At 48.6% G+C, this 19,225-nt stretch overlaps 1 protein-coding gene across 10 annotated transcripts in view; it reads left to right on the plus strand.

Annotated features, from left to right (window-relative positions):
- Positions 1-12,483, plus strand: part of UBAP2 (ubiquitin associated protein 2) — a 113,146-nt gene extending 100,663 nt beyond the window's left edge. For 6 of the 10 annotated variants that reach the window (XM_044276281.1, XM_044276280.1, XM_044276279.1 and 3 more), the window contains exons 23-28: positions 8,752-8,966; positions 9,299-9,398; positions 9,474-9,596; positions 10,249-10,316; positions 10,409-10,600; positions 11,737-12,483. In XM_044276281.1, coding sequence (XP_044132216.1) covers positions 8,752-8,966; positions 9,299-9,398; positions 9,474-9,596; positions 10,249-10,316; positions 10,409-10,600; positions 11,737-11,832 — 794 coding nt within the window. In that variant the 3' untranslated portion in view covers positions 11,833-12,483. The remainder of the gene's footprint in view (positions 1-8,751; positions 8,967-9,298; positions 9,399-9,473; positions 9,597-10,248; positions 10,317-10,408; positions 10,601-11,736) is intronic. The other 4 variants (XM_044276284.1, XM_044276285.1, XM_044276288.1 and 1 more) reach the window with 1 other exon arrangement.
- Positions 12,484-19,225: the final 6,742 nt, after the last annotated feature.

A 19,225-nucleotide genomic window follows, 5' to 3' on the forward strand; every position in this document is an offset into this window, starting at 1 on the left:
GAAACGTTCAAGGGTTGAGCGCACATCTTCTCCAGATGCTTCGCTCTCTCCGCCATGCGTGCAAGCTCAGTCGAGTCTATCCTCTCAAAGGGATACGCTTTCTGAGGGAGAACTGGCGGATTCGGACGTGGACATGGACTCAGAGCTTCCGTCCAAATTGGCGTCCGCGGTGGGGCATCTTATCGCTAGCATCCGTGATACCTTTCAGATACACGATGACCCCCCCAGCTCCGAACAGGCCGGCGTGTCCTTTCTCCGCCCCAGACAGGCCTCCAAGGTTTTTCCCATACACGCTGATTTTTCTTCTGTGGTATCCAAGGCTTGGACCCGGCCTAACGTCCGCTTTATTACACCCAAAAAGCTGGACATTTGCTATCCCTTTCCAGCGGATTCTGTGACCACGTGGACATCCCCGCCTAAGGTTGATCCTCCCGTGGCTCGCCTGTCCAAAAGCACTACTATTCCGGTACAGGACGGATCTTCCCTCCAGTCTGTTGAGGACCGTCGTACGGAATCCCTCTCCAAGGCCATATTTACTGCCTCTGGTTCGGCCCTTAGACCGGTCTTTGTCTCCGCCTGGGTTGGTAAAGCGGTCTCTGAATGGGGTTTGCAACTGGAACGGGAGTTAGGGTCGGACGTCCCTGTTCAGGACCTCCGCTCCTTAGCCCAACTAATTGTTCAGGCCGGAAAATTCGTCTGTGAGGCCTCCCTTGATGCGGGTGCCCTCATTGCCCGTTCCTCTGCCCTGGCAGTTTCTGTCAGGAGGGAACTCTGGCTGAAGGTTTGGGCGGCGGACGCCGCTTCCAAACGCTCTTTGGCCGGCCTACCATTTACGGGTTCCCGCCTGTTCGGGACCCGTCTGGACGAACTTATATCAGAGGCCACGGGTGGGAAGAGTACTCTCCTCCCCCAGTCCAGGCCAAAGGGCGCCCCCCGTGGTCGCGCTGGTTCGTCCCGGTTTCGGTCCTTTCGCAAGACCACCGGGTCTAGACCCGCGGCCAGTTCTTCTTCCTCTGGCCCAGTCCAAGATAGGCGCAAGAAGCCGTTTTTTCGGACGCAACCTACCTGGCGCAAGTCCCAGCCTGCACGGGCTCCCACAGGCCAGCAGCCCTCTGCCTGAAGGTGCGCCCCCACCCACCCGGGTGGGGGGCCGCCTTCTCCTGTTCAGGAACGTATGGCGGGCCCACATCTCAGACGCATGGGCGCTCGAGATTGTATCTTGCGGATACAAGATCGAATTTGCGTCCATTCCGCCAGACCGTTTCTTCCGATCCCGTCCTCCGCGGGATCCCGTACGAGCGGCCGCCTTCTTCGCGGCTATTCGCTCTCTAATGGACAAGGGTGTCGTCGCCCCCGTGCCTCCGACGGAAAGGTTCAGGGGGTTCTACTCGAACCTCTTTGTGGTTCCCAAGAAGGAAGGCTCAGTGCGACCGATCTTGGACCTAAAACGCCTGAACCGTTTTCTCCGACTACAGAGATTCCGGATGGAGTCTCTCAGGTCCGCAGTGGCCTCCCTGGAAAGAGGGGATTTCATGGTTTCGATCGACATTCAGGATGCATACCTCCACGTTCCGGTTGCTCCATGTCATCACCGCTTCCTGCGCTTCGCGGTGGGGGACGATCACTTCCAATTCGTCGCCCTTCCCTTTGGTCTGGCGACGGCTCCTCGGGTGTTCACCAAGGTCCTGGCCCCTGTCTTGGCCCTTCTACGTTCAAGAAGTGTTTTTCTTCTCCCATACTTGGACGACATCCTGGTCAAGGCACCCTCCTTCTCTCAGGCATCCGGCAGTGTGGACCTCACCCTGGAGACCCTGACGCGGTTCGATTGGGTTATCAACCACCCCAAGTCTTCCCTTATCCCCTCCAGACGGCTGATCTTCCTGGGGATGCTCCTGGATACAGAGTTGGCGGAGGTCCGCCTCCCGTCGGACAAGCGTCTGGCCCTTCGCGGGTCGGTTCACAGTCTCCTCCGTCATCACCGCCCTTCCCTCAGATCCAGCATGCGGTTGTTGGGAAAGATGGTTGCCTGTTTCGAAGCGGTGCCGTTCGCACAATTCCGATCCCGCACCTTTCAGAGGGCAATTCTGTCGGCCTGGGACAAATCACCGGGGAGTCTGGACAGGACCTTTCTTCTGCCTCCCCTGGCTCGGGCTTCCCTCAGCTGGTGGTTGCATATCCCTCTAAGGGGGAAGTCCTTCCTCCCACTGAACTGGCTGGTGATTACCACCGATGCCAGCTTACGGGGGTGGGGGGGGGTTTTCCCTCCCCGGTCCGTCCAGGGCGTTTGGTCTCTATCGGAGTCCAGACTTCCAATCAATATTCTGGAACTGAGGGCGATTTTTCTGTCCCTCAGACACTGGACCCATCTACTGAAGGGCCACCCTGTTCGGATCCAATCGGACAATGCCACGGCTGTGGCATACATAAACCATCAGGGAGGCACTCGCAGCGATGCAAGAGGTGTCCCTCATTCTCCTCTGGGCGGAGACGCACGTGCCGGCCTTATCTGCGATTTACATCCCGGGGGTGGACAACTGGGCGGCGGATTTCCTCAGCCGGTCCACCATCGACCCGGGAGAATGGTCCCTGCACCCAGAGGTGTTCGAAGCCCTTTGTCTTCGCTGGGGTCGCCCCGACGTGGACCTCATGGCTTCCAAATTCAACCACAAGGTCCCCCTATACCTGGCCAGGGCACGGGACCCGAAGGCATACGGCGCCGACGCGCTCGTCCTTCCGTGGCGCGAATTCTCCCTTCTGTACGTCTTTCCTCCTTTTCCCCTCCTGCCACGGGTTCTTCGGAGGATCGCGGCAGAGGGCGTTCCCGCGATTTTAATCGCCCCGGATTGGCCCCGCCGGTCTTGGTACGCCGACCTAATGTTGCTGTTGGCAGACGCACCGTGGCCACTGCCCTCCAGGGAAGACCTTCTCTCTCAGGGACCGATCTTCCACGAGCATTTAGGCTCGCTACGTTTGACGGCGTGGCTATTGAGACCGCCGTCTTAACGCGACGGGGTTTCTCCGCGGACGTAATCCGCACCATGATCCGTGCTCGTAAGCCTGTATCCTCTAGGATCTACTATCGGGTTTGGAGGTCCTATCTGGGGTTCTGTGAGTCCCGGAGCATCCCTCCTCTCCGATTCTCCCTTCCCACACTCCTGTCCTTCCTCCAGTCGGGTCTGGACCTGGGGCTGAGCCTCAGTTCTCTGAAGGGACAGATTTCGGCGCTGTCTATTCTTCTCCAGCGTCCCCTGGCCCCTCTAGGGCCCATTAAGACCTTCTTACAAGGGGTGGCTCACTCTGTTCCGCCGTACCGCCCTCCAGTTCCTTCCTGGGACCTGAATGTGGTGCTCTCGGCGCTCCAATCCGCCCCCTTCGAGCCTTTACGGGAAGTCTCCCTTCGTCTTCTGTCCTGCAAGGTCATCTTTCTTGTGGCCATCACGTCTCTCCGACGGGTGTCGGAGTTAGCGGCTCTTTCTTGCTCCGACCCTTTCCTGGTCTTCCACCAGGATAAGGTTGTGCTTCGGCCTGTCCCGACCTTCCTGCCAAAGGTGGTTTCCGCCTTTCACATCAATGAGGACATCGTCCTTCCGTCGCTCTGTCCCTCTCCTTCCCACCCCAGAGAACGGGAACTGCACCGTCTGGATGTGGTCAGGGCGTTGAGGATTTACTTGGAGGTCACCGGATCCTTTCGGCGCACGGACTCCCTGTTTTTGGTTCCGGAGGGTTCGCGCAAGGGTTTGGCGGTCTCCAAGGTGGCTATTGCCCGTTTCATTAAACTGGCGGTGTCTGAGGCTTATCGAGCCAAGGGCAGAGCTCCGCCTTTCGGCATCACTGCTCATTCCACCAGAGCAGTCGGTGCTTCCTGGGCGCAGAGGCATCGGGCCTCGGCTGAACAGTTGTGCAAGGCAGCCACTTGGTCCTCTCTGCACACTTTCACAAAGTTCTATAGAGTGCATACGCATGCATCAGCGGATGCTGCTTTGGGCCGCCTGGTTTTGCAGGCAGCGGTTTTCTGATGCTCTGGTGGTGTTCCGCCTTGGGTTTGTGGTCCCTCCCTTCTTGGACTGCTCTTGAACGTCCCAAGGTCTGTGTCCCCCAAGGAAAATGGGCGAGAAAAGGAGATTTTTGTATAACTTACCAGTTAAATCTCTTTCTCGCTCTTCCTTGGGGGACACAGCACCCACCCTTCTGTGTTTGGTTACAGGGTTATGGTTTGGCGCCCCGTTGGGTTGCTGGTTGGTTGTTCCTGTTATTGGTTGTTTTCCTTTCACTACTTGGACACGCAACTGGTAGCCTCTATCTCCAGGCTGAGGGTATAGCTGATGGAGGAGGGGCTTAACAGTTTTACTTAGTGTCACGCCTCCTAGGGAGCTGAGCTATACCCAAGGTCTGTGTCCCCCAAGGAAGAGCGAGAAAGAGATTTAACTGGTAAGTTATACAAAAATCTCCTTTTTCAAGTTATGACCGGAGTAAGATTTTTGGATTTTCCCGCTGACAGGTGTGGAGAGCAGCTTGCGCCCACCCTCCAGAATGCAACTTGGCGTGCCCCTGTAATAAACCCCTTTGAAGCTGTCCACTATACAGGCATGTTTATATAAAGTGTCCTGGATGCCAGTGATCTTGGTCACCTCTGGGTCAGGGGCCAGGGACTAAGAAGTTTGGAGGTTGGTGGTGGGGGATGAGAGAGAAGGGACAGTTATTTGTTTGAATAAAGGAAAGTTCAGAGTCCCCAGAACACAAGCCAAGCACTCGTGCTCGGTGTGTCACAAGGACCCTGAGATTTTCCATTTTTGCATTTTCGTTTTTCACTCCCCGCCTTCCCATAGTCATAACACATTTTTTTTATTTTTTTTATTTTTTATTTATTTTTTTCCGCCCAATTCCTTGGGGGACACAGGAAGCTTTGGGTATAGCTCAACTCCCTAGGAGGCGTGAGACTAAGTGAAAACTGTTAAGCCCCTCCTCCAGTAGCTATACCCTCAGCCTGGAGAGAGAGACTGCCAGTTTTTTGCTTAGTGTCCAGGGAGGCAAGACACTCCCTGCTTGCAGGGCTGCTTTTTTCCTTATTTTTCTTTTCATTATTTTTTTCACAAGGACAACAGACGCCTGGACCTCTGTTTCTCCCGGGGTCGAGCTGCGCCAGGAGTCCCTCAGGTCTGTGGTGGCCTCTCTGGCAAAAGGGGAGTTTCTGTCGTCTATCGACATCCAGGATGCTTACCTCCACGTCCCGATCGCTCGGTGTCACCAGCGTTTCCTTCGCTTTGTGGTGGGCACCGACCATTATCAATTTGTCGCCCTCCCCTTCGGCCTGGCGACGGCTCCTCGGCTGTTCACCAAGATCCTTGCCCCTGTCCTGGCCTTGCTCCGCTCCAGGGGCGTTTTTCTACTTCCCTACTTGGACGATCTGCTCATCAAGGCGCCCTCCTTTTCCCAGACGTCCACCAGCGTGAACCTCACGCTGCAAACCTTGGAGCGGTTCGGTTGGATAATCAACCTTCCCAAGTTCTCGCTTACCCCATCCAGACACCTCGTCTTTCTGGGGATGCTACTGGATACAGAAGCGGCGGAGGTTCGGCTCCCACCAGAAAAGCGTCTGCTCCTTCACTGTTCGGTTTGGACCCTGCTTCTCCACCGCTGTCTGTCCTTCCGGTCCAGCATGTGAGTATTGGGACAGATGGTGTCCTGTTTGGAAGCAATTCCTTTCGCACAATATCATTCCCGCATCTTCCAGACTGCTATTCTGTCTGCCCCACCCCCCATGTTCGGACCTCCCTCCTTTGGTGGTTACGGACTCCCCTCCTGGGAAAATCCTTTCTTCTGCCGATGACCTGGTTGGTTACTGCCGATGCCAGTCTGCAGGTTTGGGCAGGGGGGAGGGGGTTCCCTCCCCGTTCCGTCCAGGGCACTTGGTCTCCATCGGAGTCCAAACTGCCGATAAACATTCTGGAACTGAGGGCGATTCTCCTATCGCTCCGGCATTGGACTCCCCTGCTTCGGGGCGGTCCCGTTCGTGTCCAGTCAGACGACGATCGACCCGGGCGAGTGGTCTCTGCATCCCGACGTGTTCAAGTCCATTTGCCTCCGTTGGGGTCATCCGGATGTGGATCTCATGGCCTCCAGGTTCAACCACAAGCTCCCCACCTTCCTGTCCAGGTCCAAGGACCTGAGGGCGTACGGCGCCGACGCTCTCGTTCTTCCGTGGACGGATTTTTCCCTCCTGTACTTGTTTCCGCCCCTCCCTCTTCTACCACGGGTTCTCCGAAAAATCGCGTCAGAGGGCATACCCTGGGTCTGGGTCTCAGCTCGTTGAAGGGTCAGGTCTCTGCACTTTCCATCCTCTTCCAGCGTCCTCTGGCCCCTCTTGGACCCGTCAAAAACTTTATCCAAGGAGTCGCTCACTCTGTTCCCCCGTATCGCCCTCCCATTACACCCTGGGACCTTAATGTTGTGCTCGCCCACTCCAGTTTACCCCCTTCGAGCCCTTGCGGAGGGTTTCTCTTCGCCTTTTGTCCTGCAAGGTCATTTTCCTTGTGGCCATCACTTCCCTTCGACGGGTGTCTGAATTGGCGGCACTTTCTTGCACTGAGCCCCTTTTGGTCTTCCACCAGGATAAGGCGGTTCTCCGTCCGATTCCTTCCTTCCGAAGGTGGTCTCCGCTTTTCACCTCAATGAGGACATCGTCCTTCCTTCCCTTTGTCCGTCTCCTTCTCATCCTCGAGAACGGGAGCTTCACCGCCTTGATGTTGTTAGGGCCCTGAAGATTTACCTGGAAGTCACTGGACCTTTTCGGCGCACGGACTCTGTGGTTCTGAAGGGTCCGCGCAAGGGGTTGGCAGCATCCAGGGTGTCTATTGCCCGCTTCATCAAGATGGCTATTGCCGAGGCTTACCGCGTCAAGGGCAAGGAGACGCCTTTTGGCGTTACCGCTCATTCTACCAGAGCGGTCGGTGCCTCTTGGGCTCAGAGGCATCGGGCTTCGGCTGAACCACTGTGTAAGGCGGCCACCTGGTCTTCCTTGAACACCTTCACCAAGTTCTACAGGGTGAACACCTATGCATCGGCGGATGCTGCTTTGGGCCGCCTGGTCTTCCAGGTGGCGGTTTCTTGATATCTCCGGTGGTTTTCGCCTTGGGCTGTAGTCCCTCTCTTCTTGGACTGCTCTTGAACGTCCCAAGGTTTCCTGTGTCCCCCAAGGAATTGGGCAAGAAAACAAGATTTTTGTATAACTTGCCAGTAAAATCTCTCTCGCTCTTCCTTGGGGGACACAGCACCCACCCATTGTTCTGGTTTACCGTTACGGTTTAGTTGCCCCTGTCGGGTAGTTGACTTGTTTGGTTTTACATGATTGGTCATTGCCATTCTTTCACTACTTGGACACGCAACTGGCAGTCTCTCTTTCCAGGCTGAGGGTATAGCTGCTGGAGGAGGGGCTTAACAGTTTTCACTTGGTGTCATGCCTCCTAGGGAGTTGAGCTATACCCAAGGTTTCCTGGTAAGTTACCAGGTTTACTGGTAAGTTATACAAAAATCTTGTTTTTCCGTTCACATAAACTTATGAGGGCTTATTTTTTGCGAGACAAGTTGTACATTCTAATGGCGCCATTTACGATTGCATACCATGTTGTGGGAAGCTGAATTTTTTTTCTAAATGGGGTAGTATTGGGGAAAAAACACAATTCTGACAGGTTTTTATTTATTTATTCATTTATTTTTTTACACGTTACACTATGCGGTAAAATTGACCTGTTACCTTCATTCTCCAGGTCAGTACGGTCACAACAATACCACTTTATCACCATATTCTGACCCCCTATAACTTTTTTTTTTGTAGTTATATTTACGGGGCTGAGTGAGAGCTCATTTTTTGCTGGTGATCTGTACTTTTCAGAGATACCAATTTGAAGTGTGTGCAACTTTTTGATCACTTTTTACAAAAAAAATAAATTATTGGTGAGTTGAAGTGACAAAAAAATGGCGACTTGGCTGTTTTTATTTACCGTTACGGCATTTGCCGTATGCCATTAATATTGTTATATTTAAATTGTATGGGCATTTTTGCATGTGGTGATGCCCATGTTTATTTTTAAAGTATTTTTATTTGAAGGAAAGGGGGATGATTTGAACTTTATTTTTATTTTATTTTCACTTTTTTTTTTTTTAAGTCGCCTTGGGTGACTATAACTAACAATCTCAGGATAGGTAATCTGTATCTGACCGGTGCCCGCCGATCAGTTGTTTAAGAACGCACTGGTGCTCCTGTGAGTGCCACGGCCTTCTCACAGCTTACCAAGTACAGCGCTGTACATTGTATAGGACATGTTCTATTTATTTATTTTTTAAAGAATGGACATATGAAAACGGAATGCACACTGAGTAACTCCCTTTTTTCTTTTTGCGGATGCATGAGCCCTTAGTAGGTGATAGTGGGAGGCTCAACCCAGTGGGGGAGATCTGGCTTAGTTGTCCATAGCAACCAATCAGATACCACATTTCATTTATCACAGCTTGTTTGGAAAATGAAAGGTGGATTCTGATTGGTTGCTATGGGCAACTAAGCCAGTTTGATAAATCTCTCCCAGTGTCTTTTTGTTTAGAATGTGTTAGTCCACCACTGTTTCATTTGGTCTAATGGTGCTGCTTTACAATAATGTATAAATGCCCCTTTATTAGTATTAATGCAAGTAACTGTTGCAGTATACATTTATTTTATTTTTATTTTTTCTGTTTGCGATGTTGGTTTTTCCTTTGAAGGTGATGTAGCAAAGTTTGGCCGTGGTGACTCTGCTTCTCCTGCGCCCGCCACAACGTTAGCCCAACCTCAGCAGAATCAGACGCAAACACACCATACGGCACAGCAGCAGTTCCTGAACGCAACGCTCCCACCTGGCTACAGCTACACAGGATTACCTTATTATGCTGGAGTACCAGGAGTGCCAAGTGCTTTTCAGTATGGACCTACCATGTTTGTAAGTATGGGTTGTCAATAGGGATGAGCGAATCGACTTTTGATGAAAGATCCAAAGTTAATTTGCATAAAACTTTGTTGGAATACTGTACTGAGTTGTTACTTCGCGAAGTCTCGCGAGACTTCGGGTAATAACTTCAAAAATTAATTTCTACTGTTAAAAACTGTTTCCCGAACTCTGGTTCAGTTTGACATATTTGTTGCCATAGTTTATATAACTGCATAAAGCTTTATTAGAATCAAGCAGCGGTTGTGGATATAGGGCACCCCTTAATAAGATTGCTGGGGGGGGATTTTACTGCTTAAAATAAATAAATAATTCCCCTCACTTAGGTACCTCCTGCATCAGCCAAGCAACATGGGGTTAATCTAAACACAGCATCTACACCTTTCCAGCAGGCCGGAGGGTATGGTCAGCACAGTTACAGTACAGGTAACAATCTATCAGTCATCTGGCCCTGGCTTCAGTTTCTTACAGATCCTTCCACATCATGTGTGTGTGATTTAGTCCATTTTCCTGCAGGTTATGATGACTTGGCCCAGGGAACAACGGCTGCCGATTACAGCAAAGGTGGTTACAGTGCGTCAGCGCAAGCACAAAGCAAGTCTGCAGGTGCCGGACCAGGCAAAGGTTAGTAATTGTTGTGACCATAGCCGGGTGCAGCGGGGTACAAATTGGCGAGTGACCACGGAGCGGTGAGTAATAGCAAGTGCTTCACTCCTGCTCCGTGGTCACATGACACAAATGAATCCTCGCTGCAAAAAATTTGCATTGAGGATTTTTTGGTGTCTAATTACTCAATTCAATTGAGTAATCGTTTTAGCCCTAGTGCACACTCTTGCTTCAGCTGATGCAGCCTTGGGTTCTCCGGGCAGCAGTCCGCTAACCGCACTTTTATCAGAGCACATTCTTTTTCCTACCCTGGCCACCGCTTTGGAATGTCCCAAGGTCTTTGTGTTCCCTAGTTAACGGAAGAGAAAAGGATTTTATGTTTAAGTGACAATCAAAGTGCAAAATGGAGTGGAGTTTTTTTAATTTTGTAATATATTATGTAGGAGATCTAATATAAAGAAAAACTAGTACCCCTGCATCCTAGGAATCATAGGGGTTTCCTGTTCACTGACTCATGGCTTAGATCTCAGTTCATTTTCTACTGATGTATCTGCTATAACCCACATTAAAAAGCAAATGGAACTGCTGCCTGCGACAGTTATTAGATTAGAGCGCAAGAAGGGTTTCAGGCAAAACTTTTTTGCACTAACCATGTTTATCTCTGATACAGGTGTGTCTGTGAGCTCCAGTAACACCGGAGTGCCCGATATCAGTGGCTCCGTCTATAACAAGACTCAGGTGTGTATCGGTTATGGGATCTGTAGATAACTGTGCACCATTGACATGTTGTTAACAGAAGACTGATTCCATTATCCCATTGTATCTGGCAGACATTTGACAAGCAGGGATTCCATGCGGCCACACCACCGCCTTTCACTCTCCCCTCTGCTCTTGGATCAACTGGGCCCTTAAATCCTGGGGCTGCTGCAGGTTATGCACCAGCTCCTTTCTTGCATATTCTACCTGCTCATCAACAGCCTCACTCTCAGCTGCTACATCACCATCTCCAGCAGGATGGACAGGTGAGAATTTCATAGTACTTTGCAAAAAAAAACTGATGATCAGGGAGCTTTTGTACTTGCTACACATCTCTTTTCTGTTTGCTGGAGAAATATCACTTTACGGGCTCATGCACACAAGTGTACTTGCCCGTATTGCAGACCGTAAACGGCTGGTCCAATATGTGGGCACTGGCCGTGTGCACGCTTTATCATGAATGAAGATCCATTTACTTAAATGGGTGCGCATCCTCAAGAGACAACCAAAGTTAGGACTTCACCTATCTCTTTCCGATGCAGAGGCACGGATCGGAAGCACTACGAAATCTGTGGAATTTCGGTCTGTCCGCACTGCAAAAAAATAAAATAAAAATAGAACATGGTTTTGTTTTTTGCGGTGCAGACTCTACATTGTGGATTATGGATTCATTGAAGTCTATGGGTCTACATCCACAAACTGAGTGCACCATGCCAGTGCACTGCTGATTTTTATTTGCGATCCGCAGCATGGGGCACACGCTCATGTGCTTGAGCCCTAAAGAGGAGCTGTTGCCATAAAATGAACTGCAATCTGCAGGCAGCATGTTATAGAGCAGGAGAGGCTCTGCAGATTGATTACCTATCCTCAGGGATTACAAGGCACTTGCTAATGTATTGTGATTGTCCATATTGCCTCCTTTCCTGGCCTGATTAATTTTGCCATCACATTATACACTGCTTGTTTCCAGGGGTTACAAGCAATCCAGCAGCGGTGGCAGTGCTTGCACACTATAGGTAAAAGCGCTGGCCTCTCTGGTGGCTGGGACCATGGGAGCGCTTTTTATAGTGTTTTTTTTTTCTTTTGTCTAGAAAAGCTAGTCTAGTGTTCCTACTCTAAATTGCTACTGGAGTGATATTTCGATTTACTTTCTCTAAAATAAATTTAAAAAAGTAATGATTAATGTAGTGAAACTCAATAACTTCACTGAACACGCCCACCTTCCCACCCATATTTCAAAACTGGAGTGGGTGGTGTAAAAGTTTTGCGACTTTTTGAAGCCAGAATTCTGGAGCGAAGGCATGACAAATCAGGGCCAAGGAGTTGTAGGGAAAGCCCAGGCAGTAAGGTTGACCTTCCCTCTAATCTTATTCTGTTCTTTTGCTTTTATCCTCATTATCAGGGTGGATCCGGTCAACGAAGCCAACCAAACTCCATGCAGCAGAAGACTCAGGCAAACAAGACAGCCTACACCAGTTCCCCATACTGGACAAACTGATGCGTTTCATGGCAGCCCGGAAGAAGAGTATGCTACTGCGCATTCCTGGACCCCACCATTAATTTGAATACTTTACAGAAGAGACAACTGTGATCAGCCAAAATACCTGTGCGGGAGCAGTCTGCGAACATGTCCGTAGCACGACACTTACCCGCTTTATTTTTGGTTTGCTGGTGTATGTAATATATTTATGTATGTATTTGTAAATGTAATAGAGCCTAAATGTGTTTTTCTGCATTTTGCAGGGTTTTTTTTTTCTTTCTTTTTAGGGGGCATTCAAATTAACATCCTCATCGGTGCAAAAATATATAATATATATTTTTTTGTTTTAAGCTCATTGGTTTGTAAGAAAAGTGCCATTTTAAAAGAAAAAAAAACTGAAAAGCCCCTCCTATTTAAGTCTGATAAATGTTACTGTTCTGACAGAAAAGATGAATCGCTAAGTTTCTGCCTCATATTTGCGTTTCAGCCCCTCCTTCACCCAAGTTATTTTATTATTCATCTCTCCTCAACTAAAAAAAAAATAATCATTTGCAACCAGAATGTTTATATTAAAGAATGGTGGACTCCATACAGTTCTGTTCGTCACTATCATGACATAAATTTTTTTTTTGTTTTGTTATTTTAATAAAACCTAAGCATCATCTGCAAGTCCTCTGTACGTTTAATTCTGGTATTGATCACTACATGAACATTGCACGTGGTCTTTTCATAGAAATGCACTTGGGAACAGTGGACGCCACCTCCTTCTTAGTTCATCCTCGTCTTCCTGATGTCTCCTTGAGGGCCTTTTATTGCCCTTCACATAGTCTTGGTCTGATGAGATTTTATTTCTCCTTTGTGTTATTGGGGGGACACAGCAAAGATGTATGCTGCCAACAGAAGGCAGACACTAAACAAAAAGTGTTAACTCTTCCTCTCAGCTATTCACCTACAGTGTACATTGAGCTAATCAGTTTTAGTTTAGTGTCCGTAGAAGACAGACATCTGCTCTGCAGGCCTTGGTTTTACTCACACTAACATCCCCGGTAGATAGGACAGAAGAATTGCACCTGCATTCACCCTCCGGCTGGCACATCTGTGGGCTTCCCTCGGGCCCCCATTCAGAGGTCCATGCTCCTGTGTTCTTCTCGCACTCCGTTCCAGCCGGAAGTCCTTCCCGTTGGCCCTACTCCTACTAGAGGTCCCGGCTTTGTGGCCTACTACGCCGCACCTTCCAGCCTGTGGGGTTCCAGTGAACCCCTGCTGGGTCACGCCTTCCACAGGTGGAGTAATTACACCACCTCTGTATATTTATCCTGTCACGTTAACCCTTTCCAGGTGGAGTAATTGCACTAAAACTAGATTTGGTACCTGCTGGTGCATTATCCCTTCCAAAGGCAGGGTAATACCACTCCCACAGAATACTGTACAGCCTGTCGCATTGCCCCTTCCACAGACTGTTATTGCACTTCCACCGGATACTATATGTGCCGTCACACAGTGGCGTACCTCCAATAGAGGCAGACCACGCAGCTGCTATGGGGCCCCTGGGGGAAGGGGGCCTGCAGTGGAGGATAGGCCCCGCCCACTAATTACACTTGTATGGCTACCTGAGAAAGTAAGAGGTGGAGAAGGACCTTTGGTGATGTCATCAACCATGTGACCAGTGCAGGAAGCCAATGAATAGCAGAGCAGCAGAAATCTAAAGGACCTATGGTGATGTCATCAACCATGTGACCAGTGCAGGAAGCCAATGAATAGCAGAGCAGCAGAAGTCTAAAGGACCTTTGGTGATGTCATCATCATGTGACCAGTGCAGAGGACTGGTGAAAGACCTGTGGCATATCACTGTGAGGGGGCGGAGCTTCTGTGTGGTGCCTGGAGGAGAGGTTAGTGGTGTTCTGGGATAACCCATAACATCCTAGAAAAGCTGGGAGTTGTAGTTTTGTCGTATTATATGTTTCTCAATGTAATTTAAACGTATGCCCTAGTACAGGCTGGTAATGCTGGGAGTTGTAGTTCTCTCCTATACCACCTCTTTTAAATGTATACTGATGCCCCATAATAAGTCTGGCCATACTGGGGGTTATAGTTATTTCTTTTTAAAGCTCTTACCTGGTACAACTAGATGATGTCCTATAATCTGGACATGCTGAGAGTTGTAGATCTCTTTTCTTAGGCTGGATTCTCATCACAGTTTAGTTTTCAGTTTTGCATGCAGGACTTTTTTCTGTCTAAAATAACGGATCTCCAACAGATATGGCATAAACGGATGCCAAATGTGCAGAACTGATGCTTGAAATATAGGATAATTTTTTTTCTTTATTTTTCTGTTCATCTGACGGATCAGAAGAACTGAAAACTAAATGGTGATATGAACCCGGCCTTATACTCTGTGTAATATCTACTTGTATCTGATCATAACAGCCTGGACATGCTGGAAATTGTAGTTCTCTCCACTTTCACCTCTCCCTGTGTTGCTCCCTAATTTCCAATAATAATCTGGTGATGATGAGACTTGTAGTTCCCTTGTCACTATTATAATGTTCTGCAGCAGCTGAGGTGTGTATTACTTTCACTTCTGTGCTGGTGACGTTCGCTGTTCTGCCGTCATAGGAGCAAATCAACGAAAATCACTGCAGTTCCGGATCTGGCGCTTCATGGACGACAACACCCGACGGATCCCGCTGACTATGATGAGATCTGTCAGGTTTCCATCTTTCAGGCTATAAAATTGTGTCTAGCATTTATGACTTGATCCACGTATGAGGCCCCAACACAGATGTGAACGAAGCTTTTTATGTTCTGCAGCAGCTGAGGTATGCATTAGGAGGTTCTGACTGTTCATAAGGTAAGGGGGGCTATGGTGGCACTGGTATAGCTGTGCCTGTGTGCTGCTTATAGTGGAAAGTGCCCTAAGACAATGAATGGGGACAATCAAAAGCGTTTTTTTTTTCCGGTATTGAGACCCTATGACGGATCTCAATACCGGAAAATAGAAACACAAGTGTGAAAGTAGCTCCTAATGTCTACACGGCTGCAACTGCTGGGGGTATGGCAGGGGAGAAGCCAGGGCAGGTGGTGGGATGGGCAAGTGGACGGAGTTAGTGGGGCCCCATTAAGATTCTTGCTATGGGGCCCAATGATTTCTATGTACGCCCCTGCTCCCAATCAGAGACTGAGTCATTGCAATTCCATGGATACTGTACAGCCCGTCAAATTACCCCCTTCCTCAGGCAGCGTAATCGTGCTACCACTGGACACGGTACACACTGGCGTCTTACCCTCCACATCCTTTCCGCAGGTGGAGTAATTGCACTACCGCTGGATGCTGTACATGCAGTAGCCTTACCCTCCTTCCGCAGGTGATGTAATCTCCCTAACACTGGATACGGTACATGACAGAAATTGGTCAGGTAATGTCGACTGTTGATGTCGTACACCCCTTACGGTAGCTCGCCACCATAAACTGCCTAAAGGCCCCTTTACACAGGCCAATTTTGCAGGCCATTATCAGGCAGGAAGTGTTCTTTACTGGCAAGCACCTGCTCATCAGTGGAGGAGTTTGCTGCATTTACTTGCAGTGATCTCCTCCACAGTATGGGGAAGAGCAATCGCTAATGCCATCTCATCTCTATACAGACTTGTCTGCTGGCAGCAAATGCTGTTTACATCTTCTGCTGGCAAACAGTGATATTTGTGACTGCATGAATGATGCAATTATCCGATGAATGAGCATTTTGCTCGCTCATCGGGTAATTGCCAGCACATTTATACTGCCTGATCGCTAATGAGGGTTCCTATGAACACTTAGTGTAAAAGGCCTTAATATATGTTGTGCATATTGCTCTTGGTGGAATAGCTCTTCCTGCAACCCCTACATGTTTACTGCAATCTCCTTATGTCTTAGAATCTGTATTCAGTGTCTCACAGATGTGGAAACCACTGCGGAGGGGCAATGGTTCTCTGTGCTTTTGCTGTATACAGTTCAATGCGCTTCACATGGTAGCTAGGATCAGGACAAGGATCTTGCTCTTCTATTGCAGTGCCAGGCTTATTCTTGTCCCACTGTCCACTACCTAACTTTTATCTCAGGTGCCTTCCACTACACCACCCTAAAGCAGAAGTCACAGAGAACTGAACCTCCTGCAAGGCACTGGCACAGAGGGTCTGCTGTCTCACTCATGGTATCTATTTGTGTTGTGCTGTGGAAGGGCCAGGTGTTGAAGACCCGAGTCAATGGGAGTTGTGAGTACAACTGCATGCTCGGCTTCCATCGCCCAAGAAGCACCAGCCTCCCTGGTGGAGGAGTGCGCAGTGACTCGGAGAGGAGTTGCCTTGCCCTTGGTGCGATGGGCCACAGAAATAGTCTGCCAGAGCCACCAGGTAATAGTGGCTTTGGAGGTTGCCAATCTATCCATGGGCCATCTGGAAGAATTGAATGATGCCATTACAGACAAGTAAATCTGGTGAACCTGGACAGCGTCCAGATCATGGAGACTGCATTCTTGAGCATGAAAAGGGCAAAAAGGAAGGACAACATCCTCTTTGAGAGGAACCACCTAAAAATGACCCCATTCTAGAAACTACACCCTCCAAACAGATTTTACAAACGTTGTTAACCCTTTAGGTGTTCCACAAGAATTAATGGAAAATAGAGATACAATTTCAAAATGTCACTTTTTTTTGGCAGATTTTCAATTTTTATATTTTTTTTTTCCAGTTACAAAGCAAGGGTTAACAGCCAAACAAAACTCAATATTTATGGCACTGATTCTGTAGTGTACTGAAACACCCCATATGTGGTCGTAAACTGCCGTACGGGCACACGGCAGGGCGCAGAAGGAAAGGAATGCCTTATGGTTTTTGGAAGGCAGATTTTGCTGGACTGGTTTTTTGACAACATGTCCCATTTGAAGCACCCCTAGATTAGAAACTCCAAAAAAGTGACCCTATTTTAGAAACTACGGGATATAGGGTGGAAGTTTTGTTGGTACTAGTTTAGGGTACATATGATTTTTGGTTGCTCTATATTACACTCTTTGTGAGGCAAGGTAACAAGATATAGCTGGCACGTTTTTTTAGTCATTTACAACATTCATCTGACAGGTTAGATTGTGTGGTATTTTTATAGAGCAGGTTGTCACGGACGCGGCGATACCTAATATGTATACTTTTTATTTATTTATGTAAGTTTTATACAATAATATTTTTGAAACAAAACAAAAAATTATGTTTTAGTGTCTCCATATTCTGAGAGCCATAGTTTTTAAAGTTTTTGGGCGATTATCTTAGGTAGGGTCTCATTTTTTGCGGGATGAGATGACTGGCACTATTTTGGGGTGCATATGACTTTTTGATTGCTTGCTATTACACTTTTTGTGATGTAAGGTGACAAAAAATGTTTTCTTTAGCATTTTATTTTTTTTCTGTGGTGTTCATCTGAGGGGTTAGGTCATGTGATATGTTTACGCGATACCTAATATGTCAATTTTTTTCCCCCCTGTTTCTTACCAATTTTTTTTAACTTTATTTGGGGAAAATGACGTTTTTGTTTATTTTTACTTGAAACTTTTAATATTTTGGGGGGAAACTTTTTTATTTTTTCCACTTTTTTTTTTCCACTTTATTTTTGGTCCCACTTTGGGACTTTAACTTTTGGGGGTCTAATCCTTTACAATGCATTCCAATACTTCTGTCTTCCATGCCATCGGATCCCCCCTACAGCTCCATGGGGCCCCGATGCCGCCGCCCGCCCGCAACATGGGTGATCACCGACATGAGGGGGTCACGACACCCCCCCCCCCCCCTGCGCGCATTTAGCCGAGGTGCCTGCTCAATGATTTGCCTCACGGCAGTCGGTGATCGGAAGTGCACAGGGCGTACAGGTATGCCCTGTGTCCTTAAGTACCAGGACATCAGGGCGTACCTGTACGTCCTGTGTCCTAAAGAGGGCCATCCACCCAAAATAAGACACCATAAAGGTGGGGGGTTTGTGGTGAGATGAGACACAGTCCTGATCACCTCCCGGCCAGGAAACAGCAGAGTGCTCCAGCAGCTTTCATTGCCATGCATGAGAGCTACGGAAATAGCGTAGCACAGCAAGCTATGCGGTTTCCCCCAAATAGGGAAACTAGTAGTGTCAATCATGATGGGGGCAGGAGGGGGGGGGGGGGGGGAGTAAAGAAAGCAGGAGCTGCAAAATCCTATAGAGTGGAGGAACAGAAATCAGAAGATGAAGACAATGTACAGGGGCAACAAATGATGAACCACCTAAATTAGAGGATATGTCCAGGGCAGAGAGAGAGAGGAAGACAAGAGAGAAAGAGGGAACTGGATCTGATGGTAGCCAAACTGTCAGGACAAATAGATATCCTATCCCAACAAGTCCAGACTACAGTTGAGCGGACACCTGGATGTTCGGGTTCGACCGAAATTCACGAAAAAGTTCGAGTTCGGGACCCGAACTTGACCCCGAATCCCAACTCCACTGAAGTCAATGGGGACCCGAACTTTGGAGCACTAAAATGCCTGTAAAAAAGTCATGGAAAGGGCTAGAGGGCTGCAAATGGTATCAAAATGTGATTAAGAGCATGGCAAGTGTGGATAGGGATATGACTTAAAATAACACAAAATACGCACAAATTAAAAATAATAATCTTGATCTAGGAGGACGAGGTCCATATGGAGTAGGAGGTTGAGGAGGCGGTGGATGTGGCGGTGTAGGTGGAAGCGGCGGTGGAGGAAGACCAGGTAGCCAACACTGGTTTTTGGTTTTAATTTATTTTTTTAAATTAGGGTACACCCCAAAAGAGTGGGAAATATCAAAAATACAACAATGAGCAATTGCGCTGTAGTATAACAATGGCCGGTATACATGTCTATTCTGCACAAGGTACGGACAAGTCTTGTGGGATCCATGCCTGGTTCATTTTAATGAACGTGAGCTTGTCCACATTGGCTGTGGACAGGCGGCTGCGCTTGACTGTGATAACGCCCCCTGCAGTGCTAAACACCTATTCAGACAATACACTGGCTGCAGGGCAGGCTAGCACCTCCAAGGCGTAAAGGGCAAGCTCAGTCCATGTGCCCAATTTGGAGGCCCAGAAGTTGAAGGGGGCAGACCCATCATTCAGTACGTGTAGGCGTGTGCACACATACTGCTCCACCATGTTGCTCAAATGCTGCCTCCTCCCAATTATGTCTTTTTAATGACTGGGAAAATAGCCCTTTCTGCAGCAGAGTGGTGAAAGACTCAGGATTCTCGGATTTCTTCACTGTATTGGAGTCTGATTATCTAGTAAACATACTGAGTGGGTATACACTGTTCTGCAAAATGGCTATGAGGACTTGGTTGGCCATAAGGAGATGGTGTGGAGTTAAGGCGTCACTTATTTGCACCCCATTGTGG

The sequence above is a fragment of the Bufo gargarizans genome, chromosome 1 (assembly GCF_014858855.1).
Source record: "Bufo gargarizans isolate SCDJY-AF-19 chromosome 1, ASM1485885v1, whole genome shotgun sequence".
NCBI classification, from domain to species: Eukaryota; Metazoa; Chordata; class Amphibia; order Anura; family Bufonidae; genus Bufo; species Bufo gargarizans.